General features: G+C 39.4%; 1 protein-coding gene across 1 annotated transcript in view; it reads left to right on the top strand.

Annotated features, from left to right (window-relative positions):
* Window positions 1-21,165, top strand: part of ATP13A4 (ATPase 13A4) — a 142,638-nt gene that overhangs the window by 71,441 nt on the left and 50,032 nt on the right. The window contains exons 14-18 of the mRNA XM_007948019.1: window positions 9,392-9,542; window positions 11,515-11,601; window positions 11,839-11,992; window positions 13,905-14,016; window positions 19,453-19,577. Coding sequence (XP_007946210.1) covers window positions 9,392-9,542; window positions 11,515-11,601; window positions 11,839-11,992; window positions 13,905-14,016; window positions 19,453-19,577 — 629 coding nt within the window. The remainder of the gene's footprint in view (window positions 1-9,391; window positions 9,543-11,514; window positions 11,602-11,838; window positions 11,993-13,904; window positions 14,017-19,452; window positions 19,578-21,165) is intronic.

Raw genomic sequence — 21,165 nt, 5'->3', positions numbered from 1 at the left:
GCCCTGGAGAGAACAATCATGGGAGAAGGAAGGGCTGCTTATGCACAGTGAGACAGCTCAGGGAGCAGGAGAGTATGGAGGGATGGTCACTGGGAAGAGGTAACTATGGGGAGGGAGTGGGAGGGGTGCTGTTGCATTGTAAACTGTGGTCAATGACATGAGACAAAGTATATGTGAACTGCTGTATGGAAAGTGAAAATCTGTAAATCTTCATCCAAATCACAATAAATAAAATAAAAAGATATAGGCAACGGAGGCAAATACTATTACATGCACAATACTGCATTACCAGTGGCAGCAAACACTAGACTATAGGTATATGTACAGACAGGTGAGAAGAGCAGGTGGGGTAGGTGAGCAGGAATATACCCAAGACCAAGGATAGATTTGGATCTTGTTCTACATCTCACTTTGGTGAGTAGTGACTGGGGTCTTAAAAGGTTTCAAGCAGCCATGTAAGATGTAACTATTTGTCTCCTCTCATCTGGAACAAAGAAGAATGAAGAAAATCAAGGTCATTTGGAAACAATTAGTCCAAAGATATGATGGAGCTTGAGGACCCCAGTCTTCACATCCCTGAGGCCAGAAAAACTAGATGGTGCCTGGCTACCAATGTCAACTACTTGGAAAGGGATCAAAATTAGAGATCATGGATAGAGTGGGAGGAAAAATGTGACACAAAATTCAAAAAGACAAAAATGACCAGAATTACTGGTTTGGTAGAGGCTGGTGGAACCCCCGAGACTTTGGCCCTGGGTTATCTTTCAGGCCTGGGACTGGACTCACTTCTGTGGATTGGCTCTCAGCCTAACAGTAGTAAAGACCTATAACAGAACACCTACCCCAGGGAGATGCACTCACGACACATAACAACAACAACCCTAGGGAGATGCAGCCCTTCGATCAATCAACCATGAGACATCAGAAGGGCAGCATTTGCATAGAGGGAAAACTGGACAGACGGGAGTGCATAGATAAGAAGGGCACAGGGAAAGGATACTCACAGGGAGGAGAGAAGAGGAGAGTTTTTTATATTTGAGGATTGTAATCGGGGCCATGAAACCCAATGTGCATGACCTGTTGTGTATATAATGAACCTGTTTTGTAAATTTGCACCCACATCAACGATAAAAGTTTTTTTAAAAAAATAATATTTTTTTTTAATAAAAACTTTTTATTGTGATGTGGGTGCAAATTTACACATTTTGTTTTGTGACATTGACTGTAATCTCCACAAATAGTAGCGTTTCCTCCCTGTTTTTACCTTTTTTACTCCTCCTTCTTTCCTGCTCCTGCCTTTTGAGCTTTATTCCTGGGCAAATCCTTCCTGTTTGATCTTATATAGTTGGTTACTCTAAGGATTATATATTTCCTTGGTGTTACTGTTCACCTAATTGTTGTTGTTGTTGTTATGTGCCGTGGAGTCGGGCCCGACTCATAGCGACCCCTCCTTGTTCTGAGGCCACCTCTTAAGTCTGTCTATTGTTTGGCTCAAAGTTGATCCATGCGGTGAGTTCACTTTCAAGCTTGAAAGGACCACAGTCTCAGTGGTTCTACTAGTCTCTATCAGATCAGTAATCCTGGTCTTTGTTACTATTATTCTGAGTTTTGTTCCATATATTTCTCCTACTCTATACAGGATCTCCTATTGTGATCGCTTTCAGAGATGTCAGTTGTGATAGACAGACATCAACTAATTTTTCTGGTCTCAAGATCCTGAAGGCTGAGGTTTGCCTGATTCATTAGTCCTTTGGAATAATTGATTCCATGTGTCTTTGATTTTCTTCACTCTTTGGCTGCATGCAGGGGAGAAACCAATAGTTGCACTTTTGCAACTATTGTAAAAATTAGATGGCTGCTCACAAGCTTTTAAGAGCCCGGCCAATATTCAACAAAGTAGGATATAGAATATTATCTTTGTGGAGTATGCTGTGCCAATTAACCTTGATGTTCTATGAGACTACGGGCCTAAGCCCTCAAGCCCAGAAACTCACTCCCTCAAGATGTTTAGTTATAGCTAAGAAGTTTTCATAAATTCATTTTATTTTCCATGCCTGTATGCTCTACTATATTCATGGGTATACTTGTAACACATATAGATAGATATGTAGAAATAGCTTCCGTCAAACCTACATATATTCATGAGTGTAGTCCCATTTCCCTTCCCACACCCGTTCAGCTTGAGTATCTATCTATGCATCCATTCATAGATTGTTGTTATTATTATCACTGTTATTGAAGGGCTGTGTATGTAATATCATTTACCTTTGTTGCCTTTAACTATTGTGCTCCTCCCTGTGCCTTCCACTGCCTTAATCATTTTATGCTGACCTCTCCTTATTGTACATTGCCTTTTCCTTCAGCCAGATGTCTACCCATTAGTTGGTAGCGTTTGACTGCTAACCAGAAGCCTGGCAGTTCAAACCCACCAGCCACTCCTCAGAAGAAAAGTTGGGCAATCTACTATTGTAGTGATACTGCCTCAGAAACCCAAGGAGGGGTTGCTGTGAGTCAGATCCGACTCGATGGCAGTGTGTGGCATACCCTTTAGTTAGTGATTTTCTTTCCCTTCCCTCTCACAGAATGATTCTGTGTGTAAATCTTTTCTTAACTTTTTACAGCAGTGGTCTCATATAATTCTTGTTCTTTGTGATTGATTCAGTATAATATCCTCTAAGTTCATACATATTCTGAGGTGTTTTGCAGATTCATTGCTATTCTTTAATGTTGTATAGTATTCCATTGTGTATATGTACTACAAGGAGCTCTGGTGGCACAGTACCTGAGGCATTTGACTGCTAACCAGAAGGTTGCTGGTTCAAACTCACCAGCCACTCCATGGAAGGAAGATGGAACAATCTACTTCTGTAAAGATTTACTGCCTCGGAAAACCAATGGGGATCACTAGGAGTTGGGCTCGACTCAATGGCAGTGAGTTTGGTTTTATATGTACCACAATTTGTTTATCCGTTCACCCATGATGGGCACTTACATTTGTTCTGGTTACCAAGTGCTGCTATGACAAGAATATACCATAAATAGGATGGCTTGAACAAAGAGGAATTTATTCTTTTATAGTTTGGGAGGCTAGAAGTCTGAGTTAAAAGTGCCAGGCTTTATGTGAAAGCCCCTCAACCTTGGGCTTCAGCTCTGCCTCCTGCTCCTCGCCCACTGAAACTAGAGGCTTTTCTCCACTCAGACAGCTGCTGGCTGGTGAGACTGACAATCCCAAGGTTGACCACTAAAAGGGCACAGTCCCATTGTTACCAAACCACACCAAACCCACTGCTGTCAAGTCAGATCCAACTTGTAGCAACCCCTCCTTGGGATTCAGAGGCAGTATCACTACAGAAGCAGATTGCCTAACCTTCCTTCCAAGGAGTGGCTGGTGGGTTTGAACCACCAGCCTTCTGGTTAGCAGTCAAATGCCGTAGGCACTATGCTACCACATGGCAGGCCATTAATTCAAGTCCATTGAAAGTCCCAAGATCGGCAGAACATGGCAGACTGCTGAATAACGACATGGCTACATACAGGGTTCACGCATGCTATAAGCTAGAAACCATTCCCAAAGCTGCTGCTTTATGCAGAAAGCAGACCACATACTCAAAGCAGCTACTCAGCTGCTCCAATAGATTCCACCATGGAGTTAGTTACCAATATCATCATTGGGAATAACTACATTCAGCTGCCCAGCCACTCAACCAGGCCCAGCCAAGCTGACACATAAACTTAACCACCACAACACTGTTTCCATCTCTTTGCTATTGTGAATAATGCTGCGATGATCGTGGGTGTGCATATATCTGTTTGTGTCACAGCTCTTATTTCTCTAGGATATATACCTAGTAGTGGGAATTTCCGAACACTTGATTGTACTCATGAGGAACCTGTACATTGACCAGGAGGCTGTCGTTTGAATGGAAAAAGGGGACACTACATGGTTTAAAATCAAGAAGGGTGTGCATCAGGGTTGTATCCTTTCCCCACACTTATTCAATCTATGTGCTGAGCAAATAATCCAAGAAGCTGGACTATATAAAGAAAAATGTGGTATCAGGATTGGAGGAAGAATCATTAACAACCTGAGATATGCAGACGATACAACTTCGCTTGCTGAAAGTGAGGATGACTTGAGGCACTTACTGATGAAGGTTGAAGAATACAGTCTGCAGTATGGATTACTTCTCAATATAAAGAAAACAAAAATCCTCACAACTGGTCCAATGAGTAGCATCACAATAAATGGAGAGAAGATTGAGGTTGTCAAAGAATTCATGTTCCTTGGTTCTACAATGATGCCAATGGAAGCAGCAGTCAGGACATTAGACGACGTGTAGCATTGGGAAAGTCAACTGTGAAGGAACTGTATCAAGTGCTGGGGAGCAAGGATATCTCCTTGAGGACTAAGGTGCGCCTGACACAAGCCATGATATTTCCAATCGCCTTGTATGCATGTGAGAGCTGGACAATGAATAAGGAAGACCGAAGAAGAGTTGATGCTTTTGAGTTGTGGTGCTGGCGAACAATGCTGAAAGTACCATGGACTGCAGATCTGTCCTGGAGGAAGTGCACCTGAAATGCTCCTTGGAAACGAGAATGTCCAGATTTCATCTCACCTATTTTCGTCATGTTGTCAGAAGGGACTATTCCCTGGAGAAGGATGTCATGCTTGGTAAGGTGGAGGGTAGATGAAAGAGGGGGAGGCCTTAAAGGAGATGGATTGACACAGTGGCTGCGATGATGGGCTCAAGTATAACAGGAATCATGGAGCTGGTGTGGGATCGGGCAGTGTTTCGTTCTGCTGTGCATGGGATCGCTATGAGTCAGAAATGACTTGATGGCACCTAACACAACAACAAGTGGGAATAAGGAAGACGGGCCAATCTACTTCCGTAGTGATATTGCCTTAGAAAACCAAGGAGGGGTCGCTGTGAGTCGGGTCCGACTCGACGGCACATAACAACAAACAAGAACAAGTGGGAATGCTGGATCATATGATATTTCTATTTCAATTTTTTAAGGAAATGTTATAGGATTTTCAACAGTGGTTGCACCATTTTGCAGTCCTGCCAGCAGTATGAAGGTTCCAATCTCTTCACACCTTCACCAGCATTTGTTGATCTCTGTTTTGTTTAACTTTGCTATTAATGCTGGGGTGAGATGGTTTCTCATTGTCGTTTTGATCTGCATCTCTCTAATGGCCAATGATTGTGGGCATTTCTTCATATGTTTCTTGGCTGCCTGAATATCTACTTTGGGGAGTGTCTGCTCATGTTGTCTGCCCATTTTTAAATTGGATTATTTGTCTTTTTGTTGTTGAGGTATTGAAGTTTTCTATCTGTTTTAGAGAATAGTCCCTTGTTCAATATGTTGTTACCATTTTTTTTTTTTTTATCCTGTCTGTGGTTCTCTTTTTAATTTTTTGGTGAAGTCTTTTGAAGTGGATAAATGTTTAATTTTTAGGAGTTCCCAGTCATCTATTTGTCTCCTGCTGTTTGTGCGTTTTTAGTTATGTTTGATAGTTTATTCATGCCATTTATTAGAGCCCCTATATTCGTCCCTGGTTTTTCTTTGATGATCTTTATTGTTTTAGATTTTACATTTTGGTTTTTGTTACATTTTTGTTAGTTTTTGTATGTGATGAGAGATATGGATCCTGTTTCATTTTTTCTGCAAACAAACATCCAGTTAGGGTGGCACCATTTGTTAAAGAGATTCCCTCTTCCCCATTTAATAAGTTTCATCCCTTGCCAAAGATCAGCTGTCCATAGGCTGATGGATTTACTTCCAGATTATCAATTCTGTTTTATTGGTCTATGTTCCTGTCGTTGTACCAATACCAGGCTGTTTTGACTATTGTGGCTGTATAGTAGCTTCTGAGATCAGGGAGTGTGATGCCTCCTCCTTTATTATTCTTTAGTAATGTTATGCTTATCTGGGGTCTCTTTCCTTTTCATATAAAGTTGTTGATTAGGTTTTCCATCTCTTTAAAGAATGAAATTGGGATCTGAATCTGGATTGCAGTATATCTCTAGATCACTTTTGCTGTATTCACATTTTCACAATGTGAAGGCTTCCTATCCATGAGCATGATATATTCTTGGATTTCGGAAGGTTTCTTGTCATAGTGTTTTGTAGTTTTCTTTGTATAGGTCTTTTGTATCTCTGGTTAGATATTCCTAAGTATTTCATCTTTTGGGTGGTTATTGCAAATGGTATTATTTTTCTGATATCTTTGTCAGAGTTCTCTTTGTTACTGTAGAGGGATCTGAATGGTGTTCATATGTTGTTGTTTTATTCTGTCACTTTGCTGAAACTTTCTATTACTTCCAGTAGTTTTCTTGTTGAGTTTCTGTGATTTTCTATATATAGGATCATACCATTTGCAAATAAAGCTTTTTTTACTTCTTCTTTGCCAATTTGGATGCCTTTTATTTCCTTTTCTTGCCTTACTACTCTGGCTAGTACTTCTAGTATAATATTGGATTGGAGTGGTGATAAATGGCATCCTTGTCTAGTTACCATTCATAAGGGGAATGCTTTCAGTCTTTTTCCATTGAGAATAATGTTGGCCATTCGTTATGTGTATATGTCACTAATTATGCTGAGTAATTACCCTTCTAATCCTATTTTGCTTAGCTTTTTTATAAAGAATGGGTGTTGGATTTTGCCATATGCCTTTTTCTGCATTAATTGATATGATCACATCATTCTTTTCTTTCTTTCTTTCTTTTTTTGTTTATGTGGTGGATTATGTTGATTGTTTTTCTAATATGAACCATCCTTGCACACTTGGTATGAATCCTGCTTGGTCATGATATATTATTTTTTTTGATATGTAGTTGGATTCTATTGGCTTGGATTTTGTTGAGAATTTTTGTGTCTATATTCATGAGGGATATTATCTATAGTTTTCTTTCTTTAGTGGTGTCTTTGCCTGGTTTTGGTATCAGGGTTATGCTTGTTTCATAGAATGAGTTCATGAATATTCTATCATTTCCTGTGTTCTGGAATTGTTTGAGTTCAATTGGTGTCAGCTCTTCCCTAAATGTTTGGTAGAATTCTTCAGTGAAGTCATCTGGGCCAGGACTTATTTTTGTTGGAAATTTTTTAATGATCTATTTTATTTATTCTTTTGTGATGAGTCTGTTCAATTTTTCTACCTCAGATTGTTTGTAGGTAGTATGTTTCTAGAAATTTGTCCATTTCTTCTAAGTTTTCCGATTCATTTTATACAATTTTTCATAGTATTCTGTTATTGTCCTTTTAATTTCATTTGGTCCTGATGTCACATTTCCTGTTTTATGTCTTATTCATGTTATTTGCATCTTCTCCTTCTTTTCCTTTATTAAATTTGCAAGTGGTTTATCAATTTTATTAATCCTTTTAAAGAATCAGCTTCTAGTGTTACTGGTTATTACTACTGTTTTTCTGTTTCATTTATTTCTGTCAAATCTTTAGTATTATTTCCTTTCTTCTGGTGACTGCAGGTTTTTTTTTTTTTTTTAGTTCTTTTTCTGATTGTTGGAGATGTTGGATTAAGGTGGTGGTTTTAGGTGTTTCTTCTTTATTGATGGTTGCATTTATTGCTATAAATTGTTCTCTCAATGCTTTGTTTGCTGTGTCCCCAAGATTTTGGTATGTTGCATTTTCATTTTCACTTGATTCAATTAATTTTTTTATTCTATTTTTTATTTCTTCTATTACTCAGTAGTTTACAAGCAGAGTGTTATTCAGTTTCCATGTATTTGATTTTTTCCCTTCATTTTCCTGTCATTATTTTTTATCTTTATAGCATGGTGACCTGAGAAGATGCTTTGTAGGATTTCTATGTTTTTAAATGTAATGAGGCTTGCTTTACAATCTAACATATGGTCTATTCTGAAGAATATTGCATATGCCCTGGAAAAGAATATATATTATTCTGTGTTGATGGAATGTTCTGTATACATTTTTGAGTTCTAGCTGACTAAGTGTGTTGTTTAAATCTTCTGTGTCTTTGTTGAGTTTCTTTCTAGTTGTTTTTTCCTTCATTGAAAGTGGTGTATTAAAGTCACCTACTGCTATGGATTTGCCTCTTTCTCTTTTCAATTCTTTTAAAGACTGATTTATGGTATTTTGTAGTTCAAGAAAGAATCTTCTGTCACTTGGAGGTTCTCTAAATAAAGTGGGTTGCTTCTTCCTTTAAGCAGGGACTGACCAAGGAGTTTGCAAAGAAGATTTGAGTCATATCTCAGTCAATTTTATATGAGGCTACTGTCTCTGTTACTTAGTGTTGCCAAAACAGAAATACCACGAACTCTAACAAAAAGAAATTTATTTTCTCATAGTTTGGGAGGCCAGAAGTCTGAATTCAGAGCACTGGTTCTAGGGAAAGGCTTTCCCTCTCAGTTGGTATTAAGGGAAGGTCCTTATGTCTTTTCAGCTTCTGTTCTTGGGTGTGGCATCATCTTCCCCTATTTCTGCTTGATTGCTTATTCTGCTCATTTATGTCTCAACAAAGACACACTCTACACTAATAGTGGCTCATTAACATAACAAAGAGAACGTCTTCCCAAAAAGAGTTATGACCACCGTTAAAGGAGTCAAGATTCACAACACATATCTTTGGGAGACACAATTCAATCCATAGCAGTGACTTTTTATAGGAAGTATTAGGGTGGTAACTGAGTATGGACACTTGAGGCTAGAGTGGAAGAAGAGATGATTGAGTTTCTATTTGAAAAATGTTCATTTCTTTACAATTAAGGTCTTGCAGATTTCCAATAACCAACTAATTAATTCATTTAATCATAATTTTTTTGATTGTCTACTATGGACCATACATCAAAAATAGTGGACATAGAGATATGGAAGGCACAACCCCTATTTGTTTGTAAAATACTGATTGAAGGAGATGCATATATACACAACTATGCACAAAACTAGCCTGCTCTGTCTCCCAGAGCTCTAAAGAAGCAGTCTAGTCTTTGAAGGTGGAAGCTCCATGTATGTGAAGTAAATCAGTGCCAGAGAAGGAGAGGAAAAGAGGGAAGGAAGAGCTTCAATGAATATTATGGACCACATTTCTCAAACTCACTGAACCTACCTAAGGGCAATGGCTGAATAAAACACTATTAATTTGGAGGATTGGGGAATGGATCTGTAATATAATAAAGCATTGAATTATTTTAAGGTATTTGGCTGGCGGTTCAAATCCATCAGCCACTCCTCGGAAGGAAGGTTGGGCAATCCTACTTCCGTAGTGATACTGCCTCGGAAACCCAAGGAGGGGTCGCTATGAGTCGGGCTGACTCAACGGCACGTAACAACAACAACAACAATCTCCAGGAAGCTCCAGTTGGGCTTGGGGGAATAGGACTGAAGCCATTTCCCTTTTCTTCTTTAGCTTCCAGGAAGTCCACAGTTTTGCCTCTGGCAAGGCTTTGCCATGGGGCCCGCTGTGTGCAGCCATGGCAAGTTGCCACTCTCTTGTCTTTCTTGATGGGACCATCCAGGGAGATCCACTGGACCTCAAAATGTTTGAAGCCACCACGTGGGTAAGCCTATACTCAGCAGAGAATCTAAGAAACTTCTTCAACTCCAGAGCAACACACAGCCATTTAAAACTTATAAAATGTGTAGTTTCTGAAATAGAGTCCATATAGTAGTGAAAGGGAAATTAGTCTAAGCCTGGTTTCCTCATCTGTATAATGCAGCTAATATAATATCTACATTGTTGAGTACTGTGAGGTTTAAATAAGATGATGAATTAAAAAATGCTTAGTACTGTACTTGTTATATAGTACAGGTTCAATAGTACTAATATAATTATAATTATTACCTAATTATTTCTCAAATATTGGGAAATAATCATTATATGATTATTGTTCAGTACTCTGGGCAATGTCTTGTTTCAAGTTTCCTAGAACATAAGGACTAGGAAACACCACTGTCCCCAGTGCTTAGGATAACTCATAGACTCATTTTTTTACCAGGATTTTATTCTTATTAATTTAGTATTGATTTTTTTCCTAAGACTGGAAACAATAAAAAGGTTAACTGTGAAAGAACTTTTTTTCAGATTTTGAACTAGATTTAGGAGCAACTGCTGTAGTTCTAGATGAGGAATCTAGATCTCTGGGTTCTAGTTTTCAGCTTTGCTCTGGTTGCTTGAGCCTATGAAGTCATCTCTCTTGTTGGGATTTTGGATTCCAAGAGAACAGAATGAGGGTATTGAATAAGACCAGCAGTTTTTACAAAACAAAACAAAGCACTGGAATGTTTTCTTAAGAATAGGCCTTATTCAGAAGCACAGTATACCAAACAATTAGTTGGAGTTCGTCTGGTTGAAATAGAAGATGAGAAGTAAAGATGGGGTTTAGAGAGCACACATCCATCTACTTAGCTACTAGTTGTCCCCAACTCTGTGACCTTCCTCCCCCTTACACACCCAGCTGCATGCAGCTCTAGCCCTACACAAACATGAACACCATTGAAGGAGACAATCTTTAAGATCTCTTCCAAATATAGTATGGAGGCAGTGGTGGTTCAGGAGTAGAATTCTCACCTTCCATGTGAAGGGCCTGGGTTCAATTCCTGGCCAATGCATCTTGTACACATCTACCACTCATCTCTCTGTGGATAAGACTTGTATGTTGCCACAATGCTGAGCAGGTTTTAGCAGCATTTCCAGACTAGGATGGAGTAGGAAGAAAGGTTTAGTAATCTACTTCCGAAAGCTACTGATCATGGGGATGGCACAGGAATTGGCAGCATTTTGTTCTGTCATGCATAGGTTGGTCATGAGTCACTTGAAGGCAGTAACAACCAACTTGAAGAGTGCATAATTCTGCAGCAGTCTGACTAAACTTTGTTAATTCTCTATCATTTTTTGACTACTGTTGTCTTATCTTTAAGCAGAGATTAAAATTTTCTCTCTGAGATTTTTTTAACTACTTAATGAGATGATTAAAAAGCATTTTGTTGATATCTTTGGGTAAAGTTTCTTTGATTATAATTTGAGGTCTTTATTATAACAATTACTGAGTGTTTGTTGAACATTTAATCATGTATGTCACAGCCCTGCCCCCCTGCACTGTCCCCAGGATTGACTACCAATCCAAGTTAAACAGATAGGAAAGGGCAGAAACAACAATGAACTCCAGGAGAAGCAAGACTGGGGTACTTGCTTCATGGAAAATAAGACTCGGCTACTCATGCTCACTACTTTCAAGTGAAGCTCTTCAGAAATGGAGATTGAGTCTTTATACAGCACATTCCAATGGAGGAAGCAGGATAAATTGCATGAATAATTCAGAAATGTCTGCTCTTCAAATTCACAGCATTTCCCATGCATTATTTTCTTCTGCTGGGAGATAAGTTTGGCTCATCTCCATCCACCTGAGGGAGGAGACATTAAGAATACATTGAGGTGGTCTGAGGATTTTCTCATAGTAAGTGTTTGAACATACTACCAGTGGGTGGGCAAAAATTAAATCTCTGCTATGAAATATCCCATTTTTGAAACAGGAAATGGATAGTTCTGGGGATGATTTCCACATCAAAGGAGTGCCAGCCCATGCCATGGTAGTTAAGCCCCGTAAAACAGCCAGCCAGGTAAGCATTGCTCACCCACTATGCACCTCCCAAGAACCAAACATGAAAGCAAACTCTATTTAGGCCCATAGTTCCTAGAGGGTCACTGATATGTCTTATTTGAATCCCACATGTGAAAATTTGGTGAATCCTTGTTTCCTTTATTTGCTAAAATCAGCATTGAGACAAGATTCTGTAATTTCCAATAGCTAGAAACTATGTTGGTATGCCTTCTCCATTCCCCCATCCCCTAACCAGGTCCCAGTGGAAGGAATTGCAATCCTGCATCAGTTCCCATTCTCATCAGCACTGCAGAGGATGACAGTCATTGTTCAAGAGATGGGTGGTGACCAGTTGGTATTCATGAAAGGTGCACCGGAGAAGGTGGCCAGCTTTTGCCAACCTGAGACAGGTAAGTGAATAGACTTGGATTATAACTGGCAAATCTGTTTTTCTAGATGAAATATGTTCTCTCTGCACCTGATCCATGACATATCAACATCCCAAACAATACTAAAATCAAGCTTATCTTTTCTGTTCCTCTATTTCCCATCTTGGTGACCAGTGTCACTATCACTCTCTACTTTGGAGTCATTGTACTCCTCCCTCTCCCTCAGTGCCTCTATTTATCTAGTCAGTGGTTAATCTATGGCCTCTGTCACTACCTCAGTGCAGGCCATCACCCCTTGACTGGATCACTTCAATAGTTGGCAAATTGACTCCCTGCTCCCAATCTCCCCTACTCTTATTTACCTTCCATACTGTGACCACCTAAATTGGTCTTTCTCTCACATAGTATATTGTTATTTTCTTACCTTTCTTTCTTTCTTTCTTTTTTTTTTTTTGTTACTTCCTATAGGCACCAGGATAATCCCAAACTCCTTTACGATGCTATGTTGTTGTTATATGCCGTTGAGTCAGACCTGACTCATAGTGACCCCTCCTTGGGTTTCCGAGGTGGTATTACTATGGAAGTAGATTGCCCAACCTTCCTTCCAAGGAGTGGCTGGTGGGTTTAAACCACCAGCTTTCTGGTTAGCAGTCAAGTGCCTTAGGTACTACATTACCAGAGCTCCCTTAATGATCTGATCCTTATACATCAGTTGCTGTTGAGTTGAATGTGACTCAAGATGAGTCCGTGTGTGTCAGAGTAGAACTGTGCTTCATAGGGTTTCCAATAATTCATGTTTTTTAGAAGCAGATTGACAGGACTTTCTTCTCAGGTACCTCTGTGTGCACTCAAACCACCAAACTTTTGGTTAGCAGCTGAGCTCGTTAACTGTTTGCACCACTCAGGGATTCCTTCTCTCTACAGAACTCTCTAGATACACTTTTCTCCTTACATCTTTTCCTTCTCCTGAGCTGAACTAAATACGCAAGATTTGCTCTATCATGCCTGCATGCCTCAGCCCAAATACCTGTTCCCTCCTTTACTTAACCACTCTGGTTCATGCACTACCAAGTGTGTCCATAGAGCCTTGTGATTTTCTGGTGTCTTACTTTAGGTAGTTTGCTAGAGCTGCCATAGCAAATGTTAGTGATTTTAAAGAATAGAAATTTACTTTCTCACAGTTCTAGAAGCTAAAAGTCCAAATCAGGGTATTGATTGTTGTGTTGATTCTTTCTTTGGGGCTCTCTTCTAGGTTCTAGTGACTGCCAGCAGTATTTGGCATTGCTTTGCTGCTTATAGATGTATCTGCTTCTATCATCACATAGTGTCTTCTCCTGTGTATCTGTCTTTCTGTGTCGCCTTAATAACACACCACTCAGAGGGGATTAGGTTTAGGACTCACCCTAATCTGGTATGATCACATTAACAAAAGAAAACCCTATTTCCAAATAGGATCACTTCCACAAGTACCAGTGATAGGAATTTTAGCATACATTTTTGGGATACAGTTCAATTCATAACACCTGAATTATAAGAATTATTTAATTTGATTGTAATTATTGGTCTGATGGCTGTCAACCCATGAGACAAAATTCCTTATAACAGGTCTGCATATTAGTATCTGCATACCCAATACCTGCTCATACTGGACACTCAGTAGATGTTTATTAGTTAAACTAGGGAAAAACTTTCCTGCTCTATATCCATTCTTTTCCTTTTTTTCCCTTAATGCTTCCTTCTCCTTATAGCTTCACTACATCCCAAGAAATCAACTCTGACAATGTAGTTGAGTTTAGAACTCCAATGACTTGCAGGGGTACCTTTTTTCAAGTGTGTTTTCTTGGGTAGGAGTTGGGGCTGTTTGTATAGAAATTCTCATTTGACACCACCTGAATAAATATTGCATACTAATCCTGTGTTGTTTTCTGAACAGTACCAACTAGTTTCGTTGGTGAACTTCAGATTTACACGATGCAGGGCTTCCGGGTCATAGCACTGGCCTACAAGAAATTGGAAAGTGATCACCACATTACTGCCTTGACGAGGTAAATGGGGAGCATTTGTGTAAAGCAAAATGGTTTGGTAGAAAAATGCACCAGACTGGGATGAGATTCATGGGGTAGGGTCTGTGGACCCAGAAAGCTTGCTGTGCAGAAAATGTCTCTGAGTGTTGGTAAATGGCAACATGGTCATCCCTGCCCTGCCTAAATCACAAGGCTGATGAGATCACTGACTTGGAGAATGTATAAGAAATAGCTGTGCAAACTGTAAAATGTGGTGTCATTGTAAGGCTTTATGAAAACACATGTATGAAATAACCAATTTTTAGAGAGTTTGAAATTATGATAGTGTCCCCATTTTGAACCAAATACAAGCAGGTGATATTTTTAGTATAGGGGTGGGTTGGTTGAATGCTATAAAGCAATAATTGCCTGAAAAAATTCTTTATAATAAATGCACAGTTTAATTAAACAAATAAATATAGCTTGGATTTAACACATAATCTAGGTAATGTTTGCAGAAAAACTTAAGAAAAAAGTTAAAAGATTTAAAAAAAGTTAAAAGAACAGCTTTTGAGGGAAAATTCTAGAGAAAGTTTTTACATGCATATATTAACATAGGGATGTCCCAAAGCTGAAACACATTGGAGCATTTATTAGTCCAAATTCCCTTTTTTCCCCTAAATTTTCATTGTTTTTAGCCTACCTTATTTATTCTGCCTTCAATGCCATGTCCAATACTCTATGTTAGCCACTACTGGTAATATTGTTGTGGATATAATTAAAGATGATTTTTGTTATTTAGACCCAAACTCACAGTATTGAAATATAAGATTTCTAATACATTTGTTTTCCCATCAGACTCAGCACTCTCTTGGTATTATATTTTGTAATATTTTAATATTCTAAATTAAATTTATGTATAACATTATCTGCATATATTCTCTGTAAAAAAAGAAAGTAATACCCTACCCGTATAGTAAAAATAGAAGCAAAAAATAAAATACATTACAAAAAAATACATATTTTAATAAATGCTCAGTAGATTCTACTAAAATAAAATGAAGTAGTAAGTTGTTTGCACCTGTGAAGAGAGTCCTTGTGGATGCCACAGCTACAAATATAAACTGACAGAGGAGTGTTATATATTGGAGTCTCAAATACCACAAGTAGTCTTGCTATCAGTAAGGTGACTTTGTGAAGTAGTTAAAAACTGTTGGCAACCTTCTGAACAAAACAGTACAATCTACTCTCAGTTTACATGGTAGGTACATTCCTGGAAAATTCAATAGGATATTATTGTACAAAAATACTTTGTGTTTATATATAGAACAGGCTCAGGAAATTAGAAACAATTTTTTAATGTCCTTGAATGTCTAGTAAAATATTCAAAAGAGTGCAGGATAATTCCTAATTGTGCACTGAACATTGCAGAAAAGCTTGTATAGACACCCCCACAAATTCCCATAATGTGCTGTACAGGCAGTACGCCCTTGCTGAGTATCACTGATGTGATTCCACCCTGCCCCTTTGTGACTAGGCCTACTAAGTTCATTGAGTGCTGGATTTCTGGGCATTTCAGGCTACTCTTCCTGGGGCCAGCTTACCCCTGAAACTTTGACACTTGTGGCAGATCAACTTAGATTAAGGTCACTCAAAACAGAGAGGTGAAAGTGGACTTTGAGATTGGCTTTCACATTTTAGAGAAGAGAAAACTTGGATCAAGGAAGGGATGTGACAGATTTGTGAAAGGCACTTAATTTCTCAAGAGCCTGCTTGTCAGAAATATATCAAAGTTGTGGCTACTGTGCTGCTGCTTTCAATTAGGTTAATAAAATATTTACTTGTTTATGAGCTGCAAACTGAAAGTGATGGGGGCTGTGTACATAGATGAGGCACTCATGTTGGTGGCAATAGGGAAGGGTGAGGGCTGAGGCACACTAGAGAGCACATGTCCTGGTCAAAGGTATTGATATTTGAACTTTTCAGAATCTGAGATCTAAACACAGTTCAGTAATAGGCTCTGATTTTAGATCATCAATTTGCCTCTCTTGTTTTAAAGGCACACCACTACCATGTATACGCATAGCTAAATTAACGTACCTAACCTTTGTTAATCCTTGATTAGGGAAGAACATTCTTTCTATTTTACCTGGTTAGTCAGGGTGTTTCCAGCACTAATATCATAATCTCTTTGAGGATTATGTATATTTCATCCTTTAGAAGTCACATTGATGTTAAGAACAAGAAGTGTAACCACAGGGATGAATGTTCCCTTTGTATTGTGCTCATCACTTTTTATTATGTTTAAGAGCTTTGGTGTGTGTGTCAGGGAGATAGCATACTATTCCAAGTTTCAGAGCTTGAGATCCCTCAAGGGACTACTTCTTCTCTTTATTTCTTGGCTCAGTATGAATGCTTATGAAAAGAAGAATCATGTAATGCTAGACTAGAAGAGACCTTGGAGAAGTGTTAAGTCCATCCCTTTCTTTTGCAAAACAAGAAATAGATTATCAGACAAAGAAAGTGATTTACCCATGATCTTTCAACAAGGCAATGGCAGAGCTAGGGTTAGAACTCTGGTCTCCTGATTATTGTGCATTGAACCCTACAAAGACTGTGAGCCAAAAGAACCAGAAATGAGTGCCAAGGAGACATTTGTCCATGGAGTCATTTTCTTGGCCAATCTGGCACTTCCTGGTTGGCCCATATCATATCATTGTTGACAATATTTATATATAACAGAAGATACCACAAATGGGTGGCTTTAACAAATAGGGATTTATTCTCTTACAATTTAGGAGTCTGAGTTCAAAGTGCCAAGTTCTAGGGCCTGGGTGAAAGCCCCTAGGACTCAGGCTTCACCTCTGCCCCTTGTTCCCTGCCCTGAAGCTAGAGGTATCTCTTCACTCAGGCAGCTGCTGGCTGCTGAGGCTAACAAACCCAAGGTCGATAAATAAAATGGCACAGTACTAATATTACCAAACACTATGGCAGGCTACTTGTTCAAGTCCAGAGAAAGTCCCAAGATTGGCAGGAAACATAACAGGCTGCTAAATGAAGATTCAGGAGCTCTGGTAGCATAGTGGCTAAAGCACTTGACTGCTAACCAGAAGGCTGGCGGTTCAAACCCACCAGCCACTCCTCGGAAGGAAGGTTGGGCAATCCTACTTCTGTAGTGATACTGCCTCAGAAACCCAAGGAGGGGTCGCTATGAGTCGGGGCCAACTCGACGGCACATAACAACAACAACAACAAATGAAGATTCAGATACATACAGGGTCCAACTGTGCCAAAAAGGCTGCAGACCATTCTCAACACTTCTCTTTATAAACTGGAAAGAGACCATATCCCTAAGGCAGCTGCTCAGCTGCTCCAGTAGATTCCACCAAGGAGTTGATTACCAATCTCACCATGTGGAATAACTACATCCAGCTGTCCAGCCACTCAAAAACAGTCCCAGACAAGTTGACACATAACTACCATCAAATATCATCTCCAGGAAGGCTTCTCCAATCGCTCGACCAAAAATTAATTCTTCTCTCTTTCTCTTGAGCCCATGGGACTCTGATTTATACATTTCTCAAAGTACTGATACAAGCCTTCCATTTAACCATGGTGGCCATGTCTAATCTTTTCCTTCCAGTCTATGTGAAACCTGTGGAGTCAGAGGCTACTACATTCTCTCCTTTTTTTCCTTAATCCTGTTCCTTGTTCTTATTAAGCTAACAGTAAATGCTTATTGACGTGACAGACTGATTGACTTTGGGATCCCAATGAGAACTCACTAATACTGAAATTTCTGAAAGAGGAAGTGAATTTTCCTGGAAAATAATTGTTGGGACAGGAATGAGAGCATTCCAGTCAGGCAAATATTGGGTGAGCACTCCTGTGTGTCAGATACACGTGGGTGTGGTTGAACACAGAATTGAATCAAGTGGTCCTTGCTATCAAGGAATAAGACAGAGAGACAGATTAGAAAACAAATAATGACAATGTATGGACAAATAAATTAAGAGAGAAACTGAGCTAGAAGTAATATGTTGAGAAAGTAATTATTTTTCTGTGGAGGCCCTTATGGAGCAGGTGACATGTGATTTGTACTTCAAAGCATAAGAAAGCTTTCAATGGTAGATCATGGGGAACCTGTAACCTTTTCATTGTACAAATAAGGAAGAACTCATTATGGCATTCTAGAGCAAATGTCTAGAGATGACTAAGAACAGAGCATGTTCAGGGAATGGTGAGTGGTCCAACTTGGCTGGCATCCAGGGTGGGTGAAGAGTTTTGCTGTAGATAATGCTGAAAATGTAGTTTGGAACCAGATCCTTGAGAACTCTGAATATCTAATTCAGAAGAAAAGGGAAGGCCATCCTTCCAAGCCTGCTCTGAAGTGAGTGGTTCAAACTATCTTATTTTCTGTGACTGTGGAGGTTTTGGCAGTTTCCTAGGAGCATCCGGTAGCGTAGTGCCTAAGGCACTTGACTGCTAACCAGAAGGCTGTCAGTTCAAACCCACCAGCCACTCTTTGGAAGGAAGGTTGGGCAATCTACTTCCGTAGTGATACCGTCTAGGAAACCCAAGGAGAGGTTGCTATGAGTCGGGTCCGACTCGACGGCACATAACAACAACAACAGGAGCATCACTGATGCTATTCCATGCCCCTGGCAGATGTGAGGGCCATCATTGAAACCCACAGGACAGACAAAGCAAGGGGGATAGGTGCTCCTTCCTTGTTTTTCAGCCAAAATTAAGCAGTGCTGGTGTCTTGCTCTTATGTCTATAGGTCTCTCGGTTCCAAGTGAATGAATCATGTGGCATTTTTGAACCACTGCCCTAACTGTACTTCCCTGGAGATGGCCCTTTGGAATGTTTTGGAAGTGTTCAGAGGCCTGGCCTTGTTTGCTTGCAGAAACATTCACACTTTCTGCAGAAGAGCAATGCAAGAGAGCAGCTGAGGGAGGGGGAGAATTGATGGTTTGTTGAGATTATGGCTTCATACCTCCTGAGGTTAAAATAGTGTATGGCCTTGGTTTCAGCAGAAATGGGTGTCTCCTTTTCTTTTTCTGAAGACTCACTTTATTTTTCTTTTTTGATGTTTTATACCAGAACTAGAACTTCTCTTTGGTGGTTACTAATAGATGAAGTAATAACAATCAGGATAGCCACAGTAGGTGGAAGAGACCTTTGTGGCCAGTTAGTTCATTTTCTAGAAAGGCTAAAGCTAATCTTTTGGTTACTAGGTACTATCTGTCTCTTGAGTCAGTCAAAGTAAATATCTCAGTATCATTTGTGTTCCCTTTTGTCTTCTTCCTGCATTGTTTGCGGCACATATTTAGTGTCTAAAGAATGGTGCTTGACTGAGTGAGTAGAAACCACTCTTACAGAATGTTTTTGTCTTGCTTCCAATAAGAAAGTAAAAAAAAAAAAAAAAAAAAAAAAGTAATAGCTATTTTTGTTCAATTATATATATATTTCAAGGGAGAAGGTGGAGACAGACCTGATATTTCTGGGATTTATGATCTTGGAGAATCGATTAAAGGAAGAGACAAAACCTGTCCTGGAAGAACTCATCTCAGCCTGGATAAGGACTGTAATGATCACAGGTATAGAAAAGGGGTACTGTGAAAACAGTAAACATTGTTGTGGAAATAGAGAGAGAGGGATCCACTTATTTCATAAATATTATTGAACACCCACTATTCTAGGTGATGGAGAAAAAAAGGCAAGATCAGTGCTGTCATTCATCTTATATTCTGTTACAATGAGATAGAAAAATCAATAAACCAAATAAATAGTAATAAGTGTTATGGAATCTTTGGGTGGCACAAATGGTTAAGCACTCTATTGCTAACTGAAAAATTGGTGATTTGAACCCACCAGATGCACCTTGGAAGACAAATCTAAAGATCTACTTCCAAAAGGTCACAGGTGAAAACCCTGTAGTGCACAGTTCTACTCTGCAACACCCAGAATCCCCTTAAATCCATGACAACTGGTTTTTGATTAGTATTATATATAATTCGTGCAAATAAATATATACAAATGGTTAACTTCCTTCACTGCTAACTGAAAAGTTGGGTGTTCATATCTACCCAGAGGGGCTTCAGAAGAAAGACCTGGTGATCTACTTTGGAAAAATCAGCCATTGAAAACCCTGTGGAGCACAGTTCTACTTTGACACACATGTTGTTGTTGTTGTTGTTTGCCGTCGAGTTGGCCCTGACTCATAGCGACCCCTCCTTGGGTTTCCGAGGCAGTATCACTACGGAAGTAGGATTGCTCAACCTTCCTTCCGAGGAGTGGCTGGTGGGTTTGAACTGCCAGCCTTCTGGTGAGCAGTCAAGTGCCTTAGGCACTATGCTACCAGAGCTCCTTACACACATAGGGTCTCCATAAGTAAGAGTAAATTGAAAGTCAAAACCAAAACCAAACTCACTGCTGTCGAGTCAGATCCAACTCACAGCCACCCCTCCTTGGGTTTCCGAGGTGGTATCACTATGGAAGTAGATTGCACAATCTTCCTTCTGAGGAGTGGCCTTCTGGTTAGTAGTCAAATGCCTTAGGCATTATGCCACCAGAGCTCCTGATTTGCAAGTAACTGCTAGTAAATGTTCTGACACACAAAACAAAGTGGTGTGGTAAGGTTTGATTGATTACTTTAGATAAAGTGGTTAAGGGAGGCTTCTCTGAGAAGATGACATTTAAGATAAGACCTGAAAGACAAGAAAATATGAGGAATGCAAAGGCATGATTTACTATTATTAAATGGTAGTAGGAGAAGAATGCATAGACACTGTGATTTGTAAAGTACACTGAAGGCCCATTAATAACAACCTATGATTCTGGAGGTAAAACTAATGCTATCCCCTAATAACAATCTTTGATTCTGAAGATAAAACTAATGCTGTCCCCTCTGCTCTCACTCTCAGATGCCAAATTACACAGACAAAGGAGCAGTGAAAAGGAATCATGCAAGAGATATATGTGAAATTTCTTAATGAATGCTTGTGAATGGAAGCTACAATTTAATTAGGAAAGACTGTTGTTGTTAGGTGCCATTGAGTAATCTCTGACCCATAGCAACCCTATGTACAGCAGAACAAAACATTGCCTGGTCCTGTGCCAGCTCCATGATCCTTGCTATACCTGAGCCCATCTCTGTAGCTACTGTACCAATCCATCTTGTTGAGG

This window comes from Orycteropus afer, unplaced genomic scaffold (assembly GCF_000298275.1).
Source record: "Orycteropus afer afer isolate SDZICR_OR568_19922 unplaced genomic scaffold, OryAfe1.0 scaffold00198, whole genome shotgun sequence".
NCBI classification, from domain to species: domain Eukaryota; kingdom Metazoa; phylum Chordata; class Mammalia; order Tubulidentata; family Orycteropodidae; genus Orycteropus; species Orycteropus afer.
The sequence above is the reverse complement of the archived record's forward strand: the minus strand, read 5'-3'. Positions and strand labels throughout refer to the sequence as shown.